Source organism: Lepisma saccharinum, chromosome 7 (genome assembly GCF_977018435.1).
Source record: "Lepisma saccharinum chromosome 7, izLepSacc3.1, whole genome shotgun sequence".
Lineage (NCBI taxonomy): Eukaryota > Metazoa > Arthropoda > Insecta > Zygentoma > Lepismatidae > Lepisma > Lepisma saccharinum.
Genome location: NC_139235.1, coordinates 58,135,126 through 58,157,820, shown reverse-complemented (window position 1 = coordinate 58,157,820; position 22,695 = coordinate 58,135,126). Strand labels below are relative to the sequence as shown.

Sequence of the window (22,695 nt, the reverse complement as noted above, 5' to 3'; positions counted from 1 at the left end):
TGGTTAGTAATTTTTAAACAAAAAGAATCCGTTATATAATGGACGTTGTCAATGTTACATTGTTGTAATATAGCAACTTAACTGTGAAAAAAAGCAGTCTGTTGTATTTTTATTTGAGATTTTTTAAATTATGAATCCCAAATATCATCAGGTAATTCAAATTCATCATTGTTTTCACACAGTCTCTTGATGTTTTCTGTTACATTAAATTTCAAAGATGGTGGCTTACTCCATTTGTGAAAAAGAAAACTCCATACTGGATCTACATTACCATTTTCATTATTTAATTTATTCCAGTGTTCTTCTGCAATGAACGAAGCTTCCCAGACATTCAACTCTGTGTTTCCCGTTAATCTTTTTAAAACCCTTCTCTTTTTAATCAAATGTTTCTCTTCGATGATATGAGTTGACAAACCTGTTCTTGGGTTTAGGTTTATAATGTCCAAATCATGTTCGTGCCATCTTATTGCCATTTTCCTTGCTGTTTGTCCTACATAATCCTTTGAACATGAACAACTTATATTATATATTCCTGTGGTTTCCGCATCTGGTAGAGAGTTTCTCATTTTGAATTCATTAAATGTACATTCCAAACTTCTTGGTGATTTAAAAACAATTTTGAAATCAAAACTTCTGAAAATTTTTGCAATTTTATGTGAGAATCCCTTGTGGAATGGAATGCACACAAATTTCTTTTCAACAGATTTTTCATCTTTGTCTGTATTTCTCTTTTCCTTTAGTTTTCTTGCTACTTGTTTTTTTGATTTGGTTTATTCTGTTAGTGTGAAAGCCATTTTCTTTTGCTATATTAAAAAGCCTTTCTTCTTCATTTTTGATATCCTCATTATTAGAACATAGTCTTTGTGCTCTCAGGAAAAAATTTAAAAATATGTTATCCATTGTTATACGCGAATGTTCTGAATTGGCATGGATGTATTTTTCACCCGCTAATTTTTTTCTATGGACTGATGTTTGAATTGTTGAGTCAGTTGTCTTAATTTGCAGATCAAGGAAAGAAATTACATTGTTATTCATGGGTTCACAAGTGAATTTTATGCGACGATGTGATTCATTTAACAATTTAAATACGTCCATGATGGTGTTATCATTTTTAGGAATAATTAGCACATCATCTACATATCTGATGTAGAGTTTGATATCCGCACCTATTGCATTAACAATTGGAGATTCTATGTAATGAAGGAAAATGCTGGAGATGATTCCGGATACTGGGTTTCCCATTGATAGACCATTACTTTGCTGATAGATTTTGCCATCAAATATAAAGTAATTGTAATTTGCACATACAGTAAACCATCGAACCATTTCCCATGATTCTACTGGGTTAACCTTCATCTCAATAAGCCATCTGTGTAATGCATCTGTGGCACCTTCTATTGGGACACTTAGATATAAATTTTCAACATCAAAACTTGCAATACGATACTCATTATTCCAAACAATATTTTTTAGTTTCTGTTTCACTTCATATGCATTTTTAACACTGAATGGTGTTTGTTGTTTAATTATAGCAAGTCTTTCAACTAAATATTTGGATAGTTTGTATGCAGGATGTGTGAAAGTTGCAATGATGGGTCGTATTGGAGTTCCTGGTTTGTGAGTTTTTGGTAGTCCAAAGGCAATCGGCAGGGTTGAATTTTTGACAATGAGTTTTTTCTTCATTTCCCTTGGTATCGTGATACTGCTTTCAATTACTTTCTTTACCTCATTTATTATTTTATTTATAGGGTTTCGAGAGGTTTCTGTGAAATTGTTTACTTTGAAACATTCTTCCATTTTTTCTTTATAGTCCTTAATTCGGATAAGGACAGGTTTATTTTCCTTGTCTGATTTTATTAAGAAAATGTTGTTTTCTTTCAACCAGATCTTGAAGCCATGAACTTTTTTCCCCAACCTTATATGCTCTTTCTCCCGTTCTGTGTATTTTGGACCTCTGTTATTTCTTCTGTTGTATTCAAAACTTAACCGTTCATCAAGAGCATCATGTGTGAGACTTCGTAATTTTCTCTTTTCCTCCTCATCATCTAAGAAATTCAGTGCTTTTCCTATTGAAATCACAAAATCTTCTTTGTGTATATAAGCATTACCAACTGCAAATTTCATTCCGAATTGAAAAATTTGTATATACTCATCAGGTACCTCAATATCCGTAAGATTTATAAATAATCTGTTGTCAATGTTCTTAGTTTCTATTTTACCAGTGAATTAAGGACTATAAAGAAAAAATGGAAGAATGTTTCAAAGTAAACAATTTCACAGAAACCTCTCGAAACCCTATAAATAAAATAATAAATGAGGTAAAGAAAGTAATTGAAAGCAGTATCACGATACCAAGGGAAATGAAGAAAAAACTCATTGTCAAAAATTCAACCCTGCCGATTGCCTTTGGACTACCAAAAACTCACAAACCAGGAACTCCAATACGACCCATCATTGCAACTTTCACACATCCTGCATACAAACTATCCAAATATTTAGTTGAAAGACTTGCTATAATTAAACAACAAACACCATTCAGTGTTAAAAATGCATATGAAGTGAAACAGAAACTAAAAAATATTGTTTGGAATAATGAGTATCGTATTGCAAGTTTTGATGTTGAAAATTTATATCTAAGTGTCCCAATAGAAGGTGCCACAGATGCATTACACAGATGGCTTATTGAGATGAAGGTTAACCCAGTAGAATCATGGGAAATGGTTCGATGGTTTACTGTATGTGCAAATTACAATTACTTTATATTTGATGGCAAAATCTATCAGCAAAGTAATGGTCTATCAATGGGAAACCCAGTATCCGGAATCATCTCCAGCATTTTCCTTCATTACATAGAATCTCCAATTGTTAATGCAATAGGTGCGGATATCAAACTCTACATCAGATATGTAGATGATGTGCTAATTATTCCTAAAAATGATAACACCATCATGGACGTATTTAAATTGTTAAATGAATCACATCGTCGCATAAAATTCACTTGTGAACCCATGAATAACAATGTAATTTCTTTCCTTGATCTGCAAATTAAGACAACTGACTCAACAATTCAAACATCAGTCCATAGAAAAAAATTAGCGGGTGAAAAATACATCCATGCCAATTCAGAACATTCGCGTATAACAATGGATAACATATTTTTAAATTTTTTCCTGAGAGCACAAAGACTATGTTCTAATAATGAGGATATCAAAAATGAAGAAGAAAGGCTTTTTAATATAGCAAAAGAAAATGGCTTTCACACTAACAGAATAAACCAAATCAAAAAAACAAGTAGCAAGAAAACTAAAGGAAAAGAGAAATACAGACAAAGATGAAAAATCTGTTGAAAAGAAATTTGTGTGCATTCCATTCCACAAGGGATTCTCACATAAAATTGCAAAAATTTTCAGAAGTTTTGATTTCAAAATTGTTTTTAAATCACCAAGAAGTTTGGAATGTACATTTAATGAATTCAAAATGAGAAACTCTCTACCAGATGCGGAAACCACAGGAATATATAATATAAGTTGTTCATGTTCAAAGGATTATGTAGGACAAACAGCAAGGAAAATGGCAATAAGATGGCACGAACACGATTTGGACATTATAAACCTAAACCCAAGAACAGGTTTGTCAACTCATATCATCGAAGAGAAACATTTGATTAAAAAGAGAAGGGTTTTAAAAAGATTAACGGGAAACACAGAGTTGAATGTCTGGGAAGCTTCGTTCATTGCAGAAGAACACTGGAATAAATTAAATAATGAAAATGGTAATGTAGATCCAGTATGGAGTTTTCTTTTTCACAAATGGAGTAAGCCACCATCTTTGAAATTTAATGTAACAGAAAACATCAAGAGACTGTGTGAAAACAATGATGAATTTGAATTACCTGATGATATTTGGGATTCATAATTTAAAAAATCTCAAATAAAAATACAACAGACTGCTTTTTTTCACAGTTAAGTTGCTATATTACAACAATGTAACATTGACAACGTCCATTATATAACGGATTCTTTTTGTTTAAAAATTACTAACCATTGTTATAACTGTATCTTTAGTCAAAATGAAAATAAATGTCTGATGAAAGGAGCGTGTGTTCTCCTGAAACGTCACAAAGAAAAACTGTTTTCTTATGCTTGTAATAACCGTAAACTACAAGAAAATAATTCTATAATGCAAGCAATGCGTACATACAAGAAAAACTAGAATTTTAGGAAAATAGCATGAGAGGAATTTTCATGCAGTTTTTTGACAAGGACAGTTCACTTATTGAAAGACTCCTTAAAACAGAGACCTAATGTTCCCATTAGTGTACGATGTCCACAAGGTGCTCTGTTCATTGCCGATGCCGTCTCCTTGAAGTTCCTTACCCACAGTAAGGTGGCATTCCGACTGGGAACATGCAGATTACGGTGAATGTTAAAGTGCCGACGGGAGACACGCTGCGTTGCCACCACACATTCATCATGCAAAATGTCCAGTCCTGACCTCTGCTCCATGTTGACTGATCTGCTCCATTTGACTGACATGCTTTGAGTTAACAACGAGCTGAATGTCATTACTTTGTGCAACTTCCATTTAGTGTTGATTTAAAATCCTTCAGATCCAATTGCATTTCCCTGTAATTGGCAAACGCTGCAAAGAGGAAAAGGGGAAAACATAGTTGAGGATCTATGAAATGTTTTTCAAAGGAAGGATAACTTGTTGAAAGAGCACTCATAACAACTAGCAAGATAGACAAATAGATAAAAATGAATCCTTTTCTTACATACATGTCTATAACACAATGGATTGATGTAAATGAAAATCCGTCATCAAGAAAAACAGTGAAACCCAGATTTTATGTTTTTTAGGGCCCGTAAATAACAAATGTAAAAAGTGAGAAAGCATAAGGGAGGGGTGAAACTCAAATGTCAGTAAGAAACGACTACACAATCGACTTTTTGGAAGGTCAAAGATAATTTAACAATGGGAAGGAATTATGATTATGAATTCTTAAGGAAAATCAAGTCATTCTGTGAAAATCAGTGATGGTTTAATGTGACCCACTTTCATTAATAGGGGCAGTGGAGGATTGCTTCTAATTGTTCATTAAAACATGAAACGGGAATTAGGGCAAACTTAATATTGAGGTGGATGTAGGGTTACCAGACGTCCGGAATTTCCCGGACATGTCCTACATTTTAGCCTTATGTCCAGCGTCCGGGAGGAATTTGAAAAATATCATAAATGTCCTACATTTTGAGCGTTACATAATATTAATTAGGAAAATACGTAACAGAAAAGAGCCATGCAAATTACAAGTCTATGGACTGCGCTTCCAAACTCAATAGTGAATTTTTTTTTGATTCAGTCATCGCACAAAAATAAAAAAGTTTGTCCTGCTATTAAACAAACGGGAAAATGGAACCAATTAATGAACAAAGTCTTGGGACCACTTTCTGATAACGTCACTGTTCAATGCCTGAGCAGAATTTCTTGCCTTGGGGTTTATACTGATGGAACAAGGTGTTGCCCATTCTTATTCAATATTCAGTATAATTTGATTGTAAAGCAGGGGTATAGAGAGCAAAGTTATTCAGGGTGTCTGCCAGTCAAGAAAGTCATGGAAGTCAAGAAAAAGTAAAGAAATCAACAAGTAGGTCAAGAAGTCAATAAAAAGGCAATAAATTATTCTTGTGGTCAAGAATTTTTGCTATTGATTGATTGATTTAGTTTATTTTACTTCACTTTTTTCTGTCCCATTGGTTAATTGCGAAGATTAGGATGAATGATGGTAATATAAGATGGATGAATGGATATTCATAAACATATAGGGAAAACCAACACAAACCCCACATAAGATTATACTGGCTGTGAGTCCAGATGCCAAAGCCTCGCTTGTCTGCCAAACATAGTTCAGGATGCATTAATACGAAATAGCAGATCTAATTCTCTTCTTAAATTCAGCTTCAGTTTTCATCTTAACTGGCCCTTTGGTAGGGATTTTCATTAAATAAATATTTATTTTCTTAATTACTAATTTGCAACTTTACCTAAGTAGGATCTAGAAAAGTCCAGAAAAAGTCAAGATTTCTGGATGTATTATTTTGGTAGACACCCTGTTATTGAACTAGAAACTACCCAAGATGAAACCATTTTAAATTCCAGTAATTATTTTTCATAAACTCTGTAAAATGTTTGATATTGGTTTCTATAATTTCAACGAGTTTGACTGTCCACTCTAACATCAATATATAGTTTGACTAATCCTGAAACTTTGATAAAAATTGTCTCCTCTGAGAAGTACCACTTAAATCAAGTAGTAAGAGGTGCATTGATTAGTATGATTGCAAGTTGAAATTTTGCATTTAAACATTCGTTGGGAAATATTATTTTTAAAAATTGATAAGTGTCATTTTTCAACTACTTCCTAATGTGTTGTAAGAAATATGTATTATTTATTGAGAATGTGTTGCATCCTACATTTTGACTTAATGTCCTACATTTTGGGACAACATGTCCTACATTTCCCTTACAGCGATCTGGTAACCCTAGGTGATTGTCCTGTTATTTAACACACCCTTTTAGCTGAGGCCTGAATGGCTGAATGTATTAACTGCATTAAACAGGAAAACATATAATGTGGGAATGTAAAATCAGGGTTCCACTGTGTACAAACATAACTTGAAAATATGCATTTCCCGCCACAAGGGTGGAGATGATATTTGTATCATCAGTATCAGCGTGACCAAATACTTTCCAAATTTCTCGTATCCTGGAGCACTTTGGCTGCTCTGCGTTTAACAAAATATTGTTGTGTGGACATACATGAAATCAAAAATTGCATGGAAACTCTAACAGCATTAACACATTGGGGTCTCACGACGGGCATAGCCCGCAGTGCACTTAAAGTCAATGTGGACGAAAGACGGGCTTAGCCCATCCTGCGGTATGCAATTGCTTTGCCGATTGAACTACGGACTATGTTCGTAGTTCGTCTCATGTGCGTGTTCCTTCAAGCATCTTGGTTGAAATTCCGACCGCTAGGTGACTCATGTCCTATTTTTATCTCGCACCTGCGACTGTTTGTTGTCGGGTTGATGTACGTTGCATTGTTTAAAATGACATCCTTAGGTCCAGACCGCATAGCGGAAATTCTGCATTCCATTTGTTCATTATGTCAGTGGTGAGTGCATATGTAATTTATAAGAAAGTAAACAGGGAAAATCATAATATGTCTCTGGAAGAGTTCATCATCCAAGTAGGGGAAGCGCTACTCATCAAAGCGGGCGAAGATATTCAAGGTCAAACATCAATGTCAACTACAGCAGATAGGCTAACAGGCTGCCATTTTCCAAGGAAAATCCCCCCTACAGGGAAAAAGTCAAGGCCCTGTAGGTCATGTAAAGTTTGTGGAGACAGGCATAAAAAAGAAACTGGCAAGTGGGCAAGAAAAGACAACATTTTACTGCCCCAGCAGTGACGTTGCTCTCTGCATTCCTGAATGTTTCGAACTTTTTCATACAAAAGCTAATTACCTGTAATTTGTAATTATTTTTTGTTATGTGCACATCAGAAGTATTCTTATGCAAGATTCAAGTGATGTATTGATAGTTTATGTAGTTTTTGCATTGTTAATTATTGAAATTTCCAGATTACGAACTTAAAATATCTCTATATTAACATTTGTTACAATGTTGTACTTTTTCTTTTTTCACAAAACATTGCTGAAAAAAATATTCAAAAATGTCTGAAAATGAAAAGAAAATTTAACAAATTTTTGTTAATTGAAAAGAGGAAGCTTTGTAGATTTGAGAAATGTGTGGTAAATAAAAACAAATTAAAAATATTTTTTTCTATGATTTTTTTAAAAACAACCAAAAACCGCAGACCTGAGGTAAAAATGCTGTATTATGAGGCCAGGCCCGAATGTGTTAAACTTAACACTCCTAATGTAACAGAATCATAAAATTACTATTAGCAGAGACATCATATTAATGGTGTTATCACTGGGTACTTTATATTATTTTTTATTTTATAAATAGTTCCCCATAAAAGCCTCCATTACTTCACTATAACACATGTCAATGGACAAAGTCAACAGAAGCATTCATATTGAACACAAAAAAACAATGGAAAATTTTCCACTTTCTTGCAAGTAGGAGGGTCACCAACAGTTTTTATTTTCTTTTTTTGTGCAGCTTCGAGTGCTCTGTTTGCAGAAATTATGATTTTTTGCCATATTTTTGTGTGCAATATTGTTGATTGTCTTTGCATTGCATTTTAGAATAGAATTGTTTGTTTACAAATTGTCTAAAAAAAGGAAAATTCGAAATTTTCACTTGACATTAAATGAAGGATAAAAAACAAAAACAGAAGCAATTGAAGGAAAGACCTGGGTATTTTTGTGTGTGTGTACACTTATTTTTATTTTATTTATTTTTTTGTAGTTCCTTTATGGAGAAGATGGATTGGATGTTTGCAAGGCACCATTCTTAAAGGAGAAGCAACTAAACATTATTTTGGAAAATTCCAAAGGGATGCTGAGTAAACAAAAAGTGTCAACTCTTAAGAATAATTCAGACATCCATGGTATAGAGGCAGCTAAATCATCTGTAAGTTTGTTCACTTATGTATATGAATAATTCATTCTACATTCTACATATTGACCTTCCAAATATATTTAATCTCTGCAAGTCCTTTGTAATAAAGGTAGTATTTATTTGTGTTAAATGTTGATATCCTGACATGATATTTCTTCCTTTAATGGAAATTGTTTCTATAAGGTGGTTGTAATTACAATGTACAGGGTATGGTATAAAAATGGACTTTTAAAATGCAACGAAGCTAATACTACGTTGTATTAGACAGTAATAGAAACACATCAACTACACCAATACACATTCCCATTTTCAAAGTATACATACTTACAGTCACAGTCACGTTTATGTGTTGAAAATTTTGTCCTACAGTGACCACCATTTTTTCGTTGACACTTGGTGAATCTGCAGTCGAAATCGTCCTTGGCACATTCCAACATGTGAATAGGAATGTTTCTGCGTCAGTGCACATGTCATAGCTTCAAAGTTCTTCACGCACATCCTGGTTGCATTGGTGTAGGATCTTGTCTCAAGATTAAAATAATGTCGATATTCTCGTCTTGCAGCTGCAAGTGTGTCACCATTTTTATAGAAAACTCTCACAACTACAGCACATTAAGCTCCGCTCCAGCAATCCATGTTTATAAATGGGGTACATTGGTGATGTAATTGACAATCAATAAGTGTTGCCAACACCATTACAGAAACTCTCCCAATGAAAACAAGTAAACCCATTTTCATGCTACACACTATAAACTGCATAGTTACATATTGATTTATTCGATGTTTTTGTATAATGGTTTAGAGTGGATGTGCAAACAATGGTAAGTCAAGAAGAAACAAAAAATGAATTACTTGATTTAAACCTTTTTGCACAAGTGTATACTAAATTTTTTTCCAAGGTCCCAGGTTCGATCCCCGGCCGGTTCAAATCCGGGAACTTATCTAACGTTGGAAGCGGCCCCGGCGCCCACCCAGCGTCGAATAACATGGGTACCTGGGGGAAACCCTGGGGGGGGGGTAAAGGCAGTCAGGCACGTGGTGCTGATCACATCACCCCCACTCACGACCGAATCAAGAAAGTGTGGGGCGTTACCCCCACACCCCCTATACGCCTTCATGGCGTGGTGCTAAGCACAGGGGAACACTTTACTTTTTTACTTTTTACTTTATATCTGAGTATGTGCAAGTCTGGAACATTGTCTGAAAACACAATATGACTTAGAACTTTGAAAAATACGATCAAATTATTCTCTTGGGTGTAACGTTGGTTTAGTTTCTACTGTGATATCTAGGGATGATCAGATATCACCTTGAACAAATACCTATGCTCATACATGAAAATTTTAGCAGTTCAAATTGTTCAGAATATTTTAAAATTTTATTATATAATTTTTATGTTGGAATTATACCATTACAATCTACAAGAGGTTTACTTTAAATGTGGGATGGGCAGATATGAGATTTTGACTGATACGAATAAAGTACTGATGTAAAATTTACTGATACCGATAACTGATATTCTACCGATCCAATTTAAAATTCCAAATGGTCCTTGAAGATCTTGAATGTTTGATTCACTTCCTTAATAAATGCATGTTTTGAGGGACTGCAGTGCAAAAGAAGTTGCATATTTAGATATTACTTTTTAAAAAGTAGGGCATGGAAATTATACATAAAAGTTATAACATAAAGTTATAACAGAATTTTGCACTAAATTATAATATATTTATAGATATATGGGATCAATGAAATTATTATTAATTTTACCGATAAAGTGATTCAGTACACAAACATACCTACATCACCCGATACTGATAGAGTACCGAATCTGTCCCATCTCTGCTTTAAAATATTCACACAATATCACATGAGACTATTGCTTAATCACAAAATCCATTTCTACTGTTGTCAAAATAATGAAAAATGTACATATTGTGTACTCCATGAGGTTTCCAGAAGAGTATCAATGATTAAATTTCAATCAGTACTTTCTGGTTCTGATACCACTGGTGTCACCCAATATGTTACATTAGTATGAGCTCAGCCCAAGTAATATCTCAACTAGCAAAAATCTACCAACAATAGTTTTGGAGTCCAGGAAGGAAATTTTTGCTTTTATTTTAAAAATATATAGCTTGATAAAAATACAGTAAAACCCTGATTTGACATTCTCACATTATACATGTTCGCACTTAATATTTTCAGCCATCCAGGGCCCAGCAAAAGACCATGTTAAATAATAACATGTTCACCTCAATCTTACATTTGCCCTAACTGCAGTTTCCTGCTTTATGCGTTTTGCAAGCCGTGCCGGTGTCTTAAATTTACCAGAAGGCTAGTTTGTTGGCCACACTACTTCTCTGTCCTCTTCATTGCTTCCGCAGCTGTTTCATTCATCACCCGACCTTGGACTTCCAGAGGTTAGGCTTTTCATCGGAGAGGAGGGAGGGAAGAGGTATGGCTCATTGCGGGCGGAGGCGTTGCAGAAGTTGCATTTGTCCCACCTCCTACCACGTACGGAAAGAAACACTTCTTGCATTCCTCGTCAAAAAGCCAATTTTTCTGCCTCAGAATCGGAGAACAATCAAACTGATGCCAAACCAATTTTTGCTTTCCCTAGAGTTTGGACACAATGTAAGAGTGTGACTGAGATGTTTTTGCTCACCCTTCCCCCTCCAGAAAAGTGCGAGTGAAGAATTCACAACAGGGCTTGATCACCATTTCCTTCTTTATCGGAGCATTTACAGAATCCTTCCAAATTGACAGGGACGAAAGAGGGAGAGGACTTGTTTGTGAAAATTTTTCATGCTTTTCTTGTCTGCCACGTTGCCAATGGAAACATTAAGAGGGTTTTGCGAACCTCCGCTATCTGATACTGGATAAGAACTGCACTTTCTTTTATTTCTTTTTGAAATGGTAAGTCATTTAGATTCCCAAGAAAAGATAGGATCTATACCATGTTTACTACAACCTGTCACATTTCCTGCTCTAACGTTCGCTCCACAGTTTCGGTGCCAATGAGAAACTAGGAAAAGGTCGTCTGCTGGCAGGGAGGAGCGAATGGAAGCCATAAAACAGATGCTGTTGCCATGTTGTGGTCTAACTCCCACATGTTTTGTTTTGTGGCTGCAAGAAGCTTGTTTGATGAGCATGGTGGTGATTAGTGTGGTGTTGAATTTGTGCATTCCCACGTGTCTTATGGTCAACCTGACCTTGGCTTCCCCCAACGTGTGGTTCACACTGTCTACAGCAACACCACGTGGTTTCTGCTAGAAGTTACAATGTTCGGCAAGTGCGGAAACTTGACAGGATGTACCAAACGTGATATAGTCTATAATTTCACATAATTTCTAGTCTAGAGTCTCCCAGATGGCGCAGTGGTAGCGTCATTGCCTTGTAATCAAGGGGTCCCGGGTTTGATACCCGGTGGAGGCACATAGTGGTTCAGATCCCACTTTAAACTGTAGGTTCAGTCCTAATTAGCCTTACTGTGCATAAAGTAGACTTAAAACACCAACTCAATCAATCAATCAATTGCTAGTCTAGTTTTATCATGCCATAAAATTCCTTTGCTTAAGGGGCGCAAATATTTTCAGATACGAAAATGGAAGAAGAAACATGGAAACCCTTTGCAGAAGAGAAGGGTGAGTGCATTTACAAAATATTCTGCATCAATGTCAGATGTAATGCAAGAATACGGAAATGAATTTATTGTAGAAAGTGGAAGGACTGAGTTGACAGAGAACCTAGTCCGTATGTGGAGAGAGAGTAATCACCATGAAAGAAAATGGTATGTATGTTTGTACACCTCTGATTTTGTAGTAGTTTGCTAACAAGGATTAGAATCTTAAATTTTAAAGCTCTATCATGATGTATGTCTACCAGTCAAGAAAAAGTGAAGAAATCAATAGGTAGGTCAAGATAAAAGTGAAATTATGCTTGTGGTCAAGATTTTTTTTTGCAATTGTTTTACGGTATAGTGAATTTACATTGTTATATACCTGCACTGGGATTTGATAAAATTGAATATTTGGAGGTCTAAAGTTGTATTGAGTTTTGGTTAAGATTTGTTCACTGTGTGTCTTAAGAATTATTTATTTATTTATTTATTTACAACTTTCTTTACATGGCGAAGTTAAGGCATTAATGCCTTCTCTTCCACTTAACCATTAATTACAGGGATAATTTTTTTGCAGTAAATTGTATACAATTAAAAAATTAAAAAAGATACATGAAAAATAAAATAATAAAAGAAAATAAAGTAATGAAAGTAAAATGAAAATAAAAATGAAAGCAATACAGTTTGAATACGTGCAGTCAAGCCCTGGATTAACCATTAATTATGTACATTGCTCATTATTTTTACTAACACAATGAAAAAATGTAGCTTAGAAGAAATTAAAAATAGAAGCAATACAGTTTCCACATGCACACACACACACACACACATTTTCACACACAAGTACCTACATAGAAAGCATATTTCGTGGGCTAAATGTATAACGTATTTCTTTCTGGGAATTTAATCTAGGTCCAATTGTTTAGCATGTATAATTTTAATTGTCTTTTGAATGTTACAACTGAGGAGGAGGCTTGGATTTCGGGGGGCAGTCTGTTCCAGTGTCCTGCAGAGGTAACGGTAAACGAATTGGCGTAGAAGTTAGATCTGTGGATATGGATGGATAACAGAGATTTTTCACGTGATCTGGTGTTGCGGGAGTGAAAGTCCGAAAGATATTGAAACCGCCTGAATAGGTATTTTGGATCTTTTATTTCTAGGGCTTTGTACAGTAGGACAAGGTTGTGGTAAATCCGTTTATCACTTAATTTCAGCCACTCGACCTTCGCATAATACGGTGTCAAATGTTCGGAATATTTTATGTCGAAAACGAAGCGGACACATGCGTTCTGGATTCGCTGAAGGCATTTAGCTTGCTCGCAATTAACGTCCGAGTAAACAGTGTCACAGTAATAAAATAATAGGAAAAACAAGAGATTGGACAAGTTTGGGGAGGAAGTTTTTAAGCCGGTAAAGAGAGTGTAGTGCACCGAAAGCTCTTTTACACACGGAGTTTACGTGTTCTCTCCAGGTAAGATTATTGTTTAGCGTAATTCCCAGATTTTTAACCATGGTAGGTAGAGAGAGGAAAGTGTTTATCGTTGACCGTAAGATTAGGGAGATTTAATTCGTCAATTCTGTTCAGAATCTTTGGGGAGCCTACGAGGATACACTGGGTTTTGGTCGGGTTGACGTGCAAGCCGTGGTCTACAGACCACTTGTTGATTTTTTTCAGGTCGTTGTTTACACGTTCGGTTGCATTCAATATTTCTTGAGGAGGGAAAGAAAAGTATAATTGAAAGTTATCGGCATAGATGTGATACCTACAGTGATTAAGCACCGATGGGAGGTATGCGTGAAGTTTTGGAAAGTATTAAATAAACTAATGTGGCCATTCCTCATCCAGGATGAAGTTTGAAGTATTCATTTTTGCATGCATTAATAACACCGGTCGACATTGATTTTGATGTCTCGCAGATGACTGCTGTCTGAATAATTTCAGCATACTGATTTCAAAAATGAAATTCATTTTTTTCCCATCAAGCCAGAATTTTTCACAATGGAACTGTTCATTGCCAAACTTCTCCACTAAAGGTGCCACCTCAAAGGTGCCACCCCTGTTGTGTCCCTAAAGAATTTCGTTCGTCATCTATTTAAGCTTTACATTGGAGCGCGATAGGATGGCTATTAAAACATTATTTTCAACGAAGGTAAGAATTTGTCGTGTAAATTGGTAACAGAAATATATGTAACAAATCTTTAAGATTATGTAGCAAGTCATAAGTTACCGAAAATTACATTCTTCTGATCCTAAGAATTAATATATTGAAGCGGAACAGCAGGGTAATTCAGATAGGCTATATATAGTATGTTTATGCACAAAGAGCACTAAACTTGACGTAATTTTGGTCGTCTCCAGCTGGCATGAGTCTTTAATACAAAAATTTAGATTTTTACATTACGCTTTTATGTTTCCTCTTGTTGCGACTTGCGAGTATGTGTAATTCAACGGCGGGAGTAGGAATCGGAGAGAGTCCCCAAATTACAAAGAAAGAATGTATTAAGTAAGTAAGCGCATGATCTTTATTATTATACAGTATGCGCTATCCGATAACTTAATATTAACATATATTTTCTGGGTATTAAGCAGACATTTCCCCTCGTATTTTCATTCTTTTTGTTTTGGGCTACAACAATTTTAAAATTATAATTCCTGTAAATAGAAAAGCCCTAGAGGTTGCGAGATATGAAACAGAATATTAAATATTATTTGTAATAACTATTCTTCTCGATAAATGTGTGGGTATAAAATAGAGAACCATATTTACTAGCAATGAGGAAAAGTATGATATCACATAAAAAAAGGAGTTATTAAAAAGAACTGTAGAGATAAAAGTACAGTCGCGTGGAATTATTTTGTATTATTTTTTACCAGATTCATAAGAATAAAGCACTTAAAATGTGACAATTACAAGTGACCTATACAAGTGCTGTGCAAATTTTAAAACTTTTTTGAGTTCCGATATCTTTTCTGTTGTTGACGATCGTCTTATTAAAATTCTTTAGTTTCACAGCACTGATTATTTATCTATCATGTTCCAACATAATTTCTGAGGTTAAGATGAAATTAAACTTGCAATTTAATGTAATAGCAGCACGTCCAGCATCAAATACCCCATGTATTTAAATGAGAGAACAATTGCCCATCAAAAGCGTGGGGGGACAACGGTGGTGCTGCCACCAACAATAGTTTGCTTTGACCAGGCCCATTTCACAACCAAATTATATTTGCCATTACAGTACATTTATTTCATAATGCAACAAAAGATAAATTTTGGTTGTTTCCTAATGAATAAGTGAATCTGGAAGTATTTTCAATGCTGATCACGGAAATTACATCCTTTTCCCCCATCACATCAGGATTTTTCACAATGAAATGTGTAGTTCCATTATTTCCTTAATAGATGGCTCTATTTTGATGGTGGTAAATTTTTTTTTGTATTTGTATTCTATAATACAAATCCTCCTATTTTGAACCATAAATGCATGTAAAATTGTATGCGCCTTCATGTGATACATTAGCATGAAAATTGTATTTGTATTTGATTATATAGTTTTGTTTTTGAAATCCCTCATGAAGATTTCCTTCACAAAATGTCCAATCCTCAATGTTATAATATGGCCGGTTGATTGAACTTAGTGACATGGAGAGAAATCCTTGACCTAAGGAAAAATCCTGACGTAATGGGTAGACATTGATGTCATTTCCATGATCAGCATTCAAAATACTTCCAGAATCAACTATTGATTTGCAAATGCCCGAAATTTCCTTTCTATAAATTTGTTTTGTTGCATTGTGTAATAAGTGTAATTTATTGGCGAATATGAGAATTTTGATTGTGAAATTGTGAAAAATCCTGTCTTGATGCAAAAAAAAAAAATGGATATCATTTCCATGATCAGCATTGAAAATACTTCAGAATCACTTACTGATTTTGAAACAACTGAAATTTCCCTTTTGTTGCATTATGTGAAAAATGCATTATAATGGCGAATATGAGAATTTTGATTGTGAAATTGTTAAAAATTCTAATGTGATGAGAACAAATTGATGTTATTTCCGTAATCAGCATTCAAATTACTTCCAGAAACACCCACTGATTTGAAAACATCCAAATTTTTTCTCTAAATTTCAACCAGTGTAATTGAAGCAAGTCTAATTCTCTTCTTAAAAGTCCAGCTTCAGTTTTCATCTTAAGTGGCCCTGTGGTATGCGTACACCCAACTGTCAACCTCACTTCCACGTAGTACACCCTTGACTGCATACTGGCTCTCTGGCCAATATAATTCTGCATGTGTCCTGTTTTGTGTCCTTATGTGTGCCGAGTGCCTGTTTACAGCCTCAGCTTTTAACGGAGTCAGAATATTTTAAGATTTTAGTTATGCAATGTTAGAGTTGTTATTTGTAACGGTAAGGGCTGGACCCCGTATAATGTGACCGATGTAAAATAGCCTAAGTGCTGATGCACCCATAATTTTAAAATCAAATCAAATCAAAATTAATTTCCAACTACATCTTAGTAGGGATCGATTAAATATGTTTTAAGAAGAAAAGAAAGGTCAAGAAAAAGGAAAACAAACACCCTGAAAAAGGATAGAAAGGTCAAGGAAAAGGAAAACAAAGGCTAAGAAAAAGGAAAACAAAGGTCCTGAAAAAGGATAGTAAAGAAAAGGAAAGGAAAGTCATGAAGAAGGAGAGAAATGTCAAGAATAAGGAAAACAAAGGTCATGAAAAAGGATAGAAAGGAAAAGGAAGGAAAGGCCAAGAAAAAGGAAAATGAAGGCCATGATAGAGGATGGGAAGGTCAAGGAAAAGGAAAGAAAGGTCAAGAAAAAGGAGATAAAGGTCATGAAAAAGGATAGAAAGGTCAAGGAAAAGGAAAACAAAGGTCTTGAAAAAGGATAGAAAGTTCAAGGAAAAGGATGAAGGGTCATGAAAAAGCCAAGAATTTTGGATTTGTTATTTTGGTAGACTATGAAAAACTAAACAAGAAAAAACACAAGATTAAATTTACACTATAAACAACAATATGGAACAATCCACTGTCTAGGTTTAGCTGGAATCTGGATTTGTACATAAAATGTTTGATCATGATATTTATACAAAGCACGTCCAAAAAGTAACATCAGTTTTCAATTTATGCCGCAGCTGAACTGCAATTGCAAGAGTGCGCATGCATGCTAAGTAGTTGGACCCATTGGCAAGGCAGAGATGTCAGTGTAAGAGAAGACAGAAATGCAGATGCTTCGTAGTGGGTTGCAAATAATGTTCAAGAAAATCTAAACACCCAATGCATGTGCTCAGTCATACGGTTTTTTAATGCCAAATTGTTGAAGTGTGTGGTGAACGGATCATGAGTGCCTCAATTGTACGGGGATGGGTGCGACAGTTTAACAAATAATGGAACAACGTGCCTGATGAGGAATTCAGCATCTCTGGTGACAGACGAATTGGTTCATGCTGTGGAAGAGAAGAACTGCCAATTCACCCTGTCTGTGCATTTTCCACAAATTTCCTGGTTGCTGCTTCATGACAGACTGAACTTCCGCAAATTGTGTGCCTGCTGGGTCCCACGCTCACTTACAGAAGACCACAAAAAGAACCAAATGGGAGTGCATTATTGTTTTTGACACTACTGTGAGGAGAATGATGACTTTTTGAATTGCATCGTCACTGGGGATGACACGTGAGTGTTGCACGAGACTCCGGAAACAAAACAACAGTCCATGGATTGGGGGCACACATCCTCGCCACAAAAGACCAAAGGCAGACCTATTCTGACTACTCGGAATGTCCTGTGCATGGTGTTTTGGACAGACAATGTGTATTGTTTGTGGACTTTTTGGAGCGTGGCAAAAATATCAACGCCAACACGTACTGCAAAATACTCTGAAAATTGCATCGCACAATCCGAAGCAAGTGACATGGCATATTGAGCCGTGGTGTTGTTTTCATTCACAACAATGCTCGTCCCCATATGGCAGCTGCAAACGCAACAACTCTTTACAGTCTTTGGTTGGGATACATTTCCTCATCCCCTGTATAGCCCAGACCTGTTTCCATCTCTTTTTGCACCTGAAATCTTTCCTTGCTGGCCAGAGCATCAAGGATGACGATTTGTCAAACATGGTGTTACCACTTGGTTATCAACAAAGGTGGCATCGTTCTTCTGTATGGAGATACAGAATATGGTGTCTCGTTATTATGTTGAAACATAGTCCAAGGCCTGTACTTCAGTGTACAATGAAGTGTTTTGTTCCATTACATTTTGTGTTTTTTTAATTGGCCAACGGAATTTACTTTATGGATTGCGCTTGTATAAATAAGGGATGTGGAAGACATGGTGATGCAAGCTTGAAAATTTAGTTGTGGAAAGGACTTATTGGAAGAGAAAAAGCAACAGAAGAGTTGAACTAACCTATACGAATTATTAGCAGGGTGGCTACTCACCGGGAAATATGCATGAATTATTGGCTCCGGAAATTATGTTATACATATTTATTAATGCCCTGAGGCAAGCTTTTCACACTTTAGCATTTATTTTTATTGAGGAAGGAAAAGAAAGGAAAGCTGCTTGGAAAATAATCCGTTTGCTTTGTAAGTGTCCTTTGCAGAAAAATCTATCTGACAGACTGAAGATGATTGCAAGATATCTTAGGTAAATTTCACTTTGAAATTCTTATACAAGTAACAATTTGTCGTAAATTAATACATAATCTGAATAATTTTTATATATACTAACTAACTCTCTAGCCTTCTTAAACCCGCTTATGGCTGCAGCAATACAAGCCTTCCACCTGTCCGTGCCCTGGTCAAGATCAATCCAATCTTTTGCATTCTTACCAATTTTCTTTAGTTCCATCTCAACATTATCCCTCCATCTCTGCCTTGACCTACCTACAGGTCTCTTACCATGTGGTTTCCAAACAAAAATCCTGTGGGGCCTCTCCAATGGTGCAGTGGTAGCTTCATGGCCTTGTAATCAAGGGGTCCCAGGTTCAATACCCGGTGGAGGCATATAGTGGTTCAGATCTCACTTTAAACTGTTGGTCCAGTCCCAATTAGCCTTACTGTGCATAAAGTGGACTTAAAACACCAACTCAAAAACAAGAATCCTGTAAACTTTCTTTTCTCTCCCATTTGTGCCACATGTCCTTTCCACCTGTCTTCTTGATTTAATTATTCTAATAATATCTGGACAAGAATACAAATTGTTCAGTTCAAAATTATGTAACCTTCTCCACACACCTGTCTCATCATCCCTTTTAGATCCAAATTTTTAATGAGGATTTTATTTTCAGCCATATAATGCAACCGGCAAAACTACTGTTTTGTATATTTTAACTTTGATTTTCTTAGATATCTTAGGAGAAGATAAAAGTTTATGAAGAGAAGAATAGCATGCATGCATTTCCTGAATTATGTCTGCTTTTAATTTCCTCTTTAATGCCATTTTCATTCGTTAGTATTACCTCTAAGTACTTGAATTTGGAAACTGATTCAAACAAGTTGTTATCAATAATTAAATTTTGATTATTACCTAACACTTGGTTTCAGCCTCTAATCATGTATTTATTTTTCTCTGCTAACTTCCAATCCTATTTCCTTAGCTGTTTTTAAAAATATTTTAGAATCAGAATAGTTTTTACAAACATGCAATAAACATCTTAATTGTAGGTTTCAGAAGAAGTGTACAAGATGCCCTGATCCTGTATTAGCACAATTTCGACCTGCATGTGACTTTGGGACGCTAAGTGAAAGGCTTGAAGCTGTGATGGATAATTATTTAAAGGGTGAGATGAGTGAAGCAGTTTGCTCAGACAATGATGTTCGGAGAGGAACCCAAGTGACCAAAACACAGTTTCAAGATCTAATCGCATTGAAATCAATGGAGTCTTTGTGTCCAGCAGGTGAACCTGTAGGATTACTAGCTGCTCAAGTAAGTCAATAACATACTCTATTTAAATTAGAATTAGAATTAGAAATTCTTTATTCATGGGCAAAGTTCAGCCTGTGGCTGGTCTACCACTTAACCTGCAATATGTAATACAATAAAACAAACAAAAATACACTACTATTATAACATAAGTATTCCATCACCTTTATTTCTTCTAAATATTTCAGTAATTAACACTATAAAAAGATAATGACAATTTTACTCATTCACACACTTCAAAATGTTCGTCTTAGGTTCAAATCTGCCCATTTTTTTATTTTTTTTTTATTTCAACGTATGCATGATATAAGTATCTCGGTGTTTTTGTTTGCAGAATTTTGAATATTGTGCAGGCCAGATGTAGTTTTCTGTCAATTAAGGTCATTGAAGTAAGGCAGTATGTGATACCTTCATTTCAAGCTAAATGAAAAATGTATGCAGGAATTCTGTACTCTATGTACAATTTTAGCATTCTTTTTCGTTAAATTAACACCGTAAACAACGTCACAGTAATCAAAAATGGGAAGAACGAGAGCTTGCATAAGATGCAATTTTACATCAGTCGAAGGTAAGAGCGATGATTTATAGATTGATTCAAGTATACCACAAGCTTTTGAACTCTTGGACGTTATGTGGTTTTGCCAGTCAAGTTTCTGATTAAATGTCACACCTAAGTTCTTTACAGTTGTGCAGTGTGGGACCTTCACGTCATTAATATTAATTGATAACCCATTTATTTCAATTTTATTCAAGGCAGTGCTGGAACCAATGAATGTAAAGCAGCACTTACCGGGGTTAATTACAAGACCATTACGTTTACACTATTTGTATATAGCGTCAAGGTCACGGTTCAGGAGATCAATCGGTGGTTTGACATTTTTGGGGTCTACTGGCATCATCAACTGTGTGTCGTCAGCATAACAATGAGGTACCGTATAAACACCAGTTATTGTAGATTAAGGGATCATTGATAGACTATGTGAAAGCCTGATATTCAAAGTTAATTGGCTGCGAGAGGTGTATCGTAAGAGGGGGGGGGGGGGGGGGGCTATTGCTTTGAGGAGCTACGTCAACACTCAACCAAGCAAGGGGCTTGCTCCGTGAAATAACTACAGTCACAATTAAATTTAAACACTTCAATTGACTGGTCAGGCAGGGGGTGAGAGAATGATAGACAAGGATTTAGGAACGTTTATTACCTGTAGAACTTGAATTGATGATCGACTCGCTGGTTCGTAGATGAAACACTCATGAAACTCTCCTGAAATGAAACTCCTTTAGCGCCGGTTGATAAATCCGACTATAAGATGGAGGCAACAACTATTCACGCCATAGTTCAACTGTTTGTATAATTCCGAGGCTACGACTGTGCATGCGATAAGATTTCAGATACCGACTGGGGGAAAAATATTCTCTCGAGCTATTTAAATGAAATTCGAACTTTCGGCTGTTGAGAGACCGCGTCTCTCGAGAATGGCGCTTTCACCGTAAAGCTGTGTTTGCATTATCTTTCCTGCGATTCTGGAAGAATTCGTATCAGCGGCTTTTTACATCCTCTGAGGATCGCATGTGTCATTTGCTTGAAAGAATCTCTTTCCAGCTTCTTTCATACTCAGGCCCTTTTTATGAGGTGATTATACTATCGGGCCATGGTGCCCAGGGTCCTGGGTTCGAGTCATGCCTTCGACATGATATAGCACACCAGCCTGGGGCAAAAAAATAGATTTCCGCAGGGAAGTTAATTTTTTGTTACGCGAACCTGGCCATACCAGTCAATTATAGAAGACAATTTATTTACACCAACCCCAAAAAATTACTAATATGCAAGGGGGGTGTAAGGAAAAATAATTATTACACACAACAAGAAATCATGCACTTAAATATCTAACATGCTGGATTGTAAACAAAACATATTGAAGGCGCGTGTACTACGTGGGGTCAGCTGGTGCTGACTCGCCATTTCTCATGGTGTCACCATAGCGGTGTTTATCACTGTACACACGGAGCACACGAAAGCACTGTAGCACACCTTAGGAAAATGTATCTTCGCTTCCTGGCAAGGTCAGTTCCATTGCGCACAGTTCAGGAAACACAGAGTATGTTTATTCACTTTTAACTGTTTAAACAATTCCTGTAAGTTGTTAATAAAAGAAAAACTTGGGAAGGAGCACCCAAGAAAAAAAGTCATGCAATAAATACAAGGTAACAACCTGAAGGGTTCATCAGTAACAAAATGTAAATACCAGAAACCAAGAAATTTAAAAATTGAAATTTTTTATATATGCACATGGGTCATTCTGCGCCCAAACCAATGTCTGTTTATTTAATACACATAACGTTAAAAAGAATGTTAATAATGTCCAAAAGCTGGTTAAAAAAGAAGGTTACAAGTCTTTCGGTGGGTCAGGAAAAAAAGCTTCCCTGAAGATACACGTGGTAATTTGAAGTTTATATATGAAGTACTGGCTGAACTACATAATGAAACCAGTGGGAAGAGGAAAAACGACACAATTGAGCGTTCTTTATGCACTACTGTTGTACTCCAGTA

General features: G+C 35.7%; 1 protein-coding gene across 4 annotated transcripts in view; it reads left to right on the top strand.

Annotated features, from left to right (window-relative positions):
* Window positions 1-22,695, top strand: part of LOC145989864 (DNA-directed RNA polymerase I subunit RPA1-like) — a 275,207-nt gene that overhangs the window by 157,933 nt on the left and 94,579 nt on the right. For all 4 annotated transcript variants that reach the window (XM_083125325.1, XM_083125327.1, XM_083125326.1 and 1 more), the window contains exons 20-22: window positions 8,439-8,603; window positions 12,188-12,381; window positions 19,889-20,150. In XM_083125325.1, the coding sequence (XP_082981451.1) occupies window positions 8,439-8,603; window positions 12,188-12,381; window positions 19,889-20,150 (621 nt within the window). The remainder of the gene's footprint in view (window positions 1-8,438; window positions 8,604-12,187; window positions 12,382-19,888; window positions 20,151-22,695) is intronic.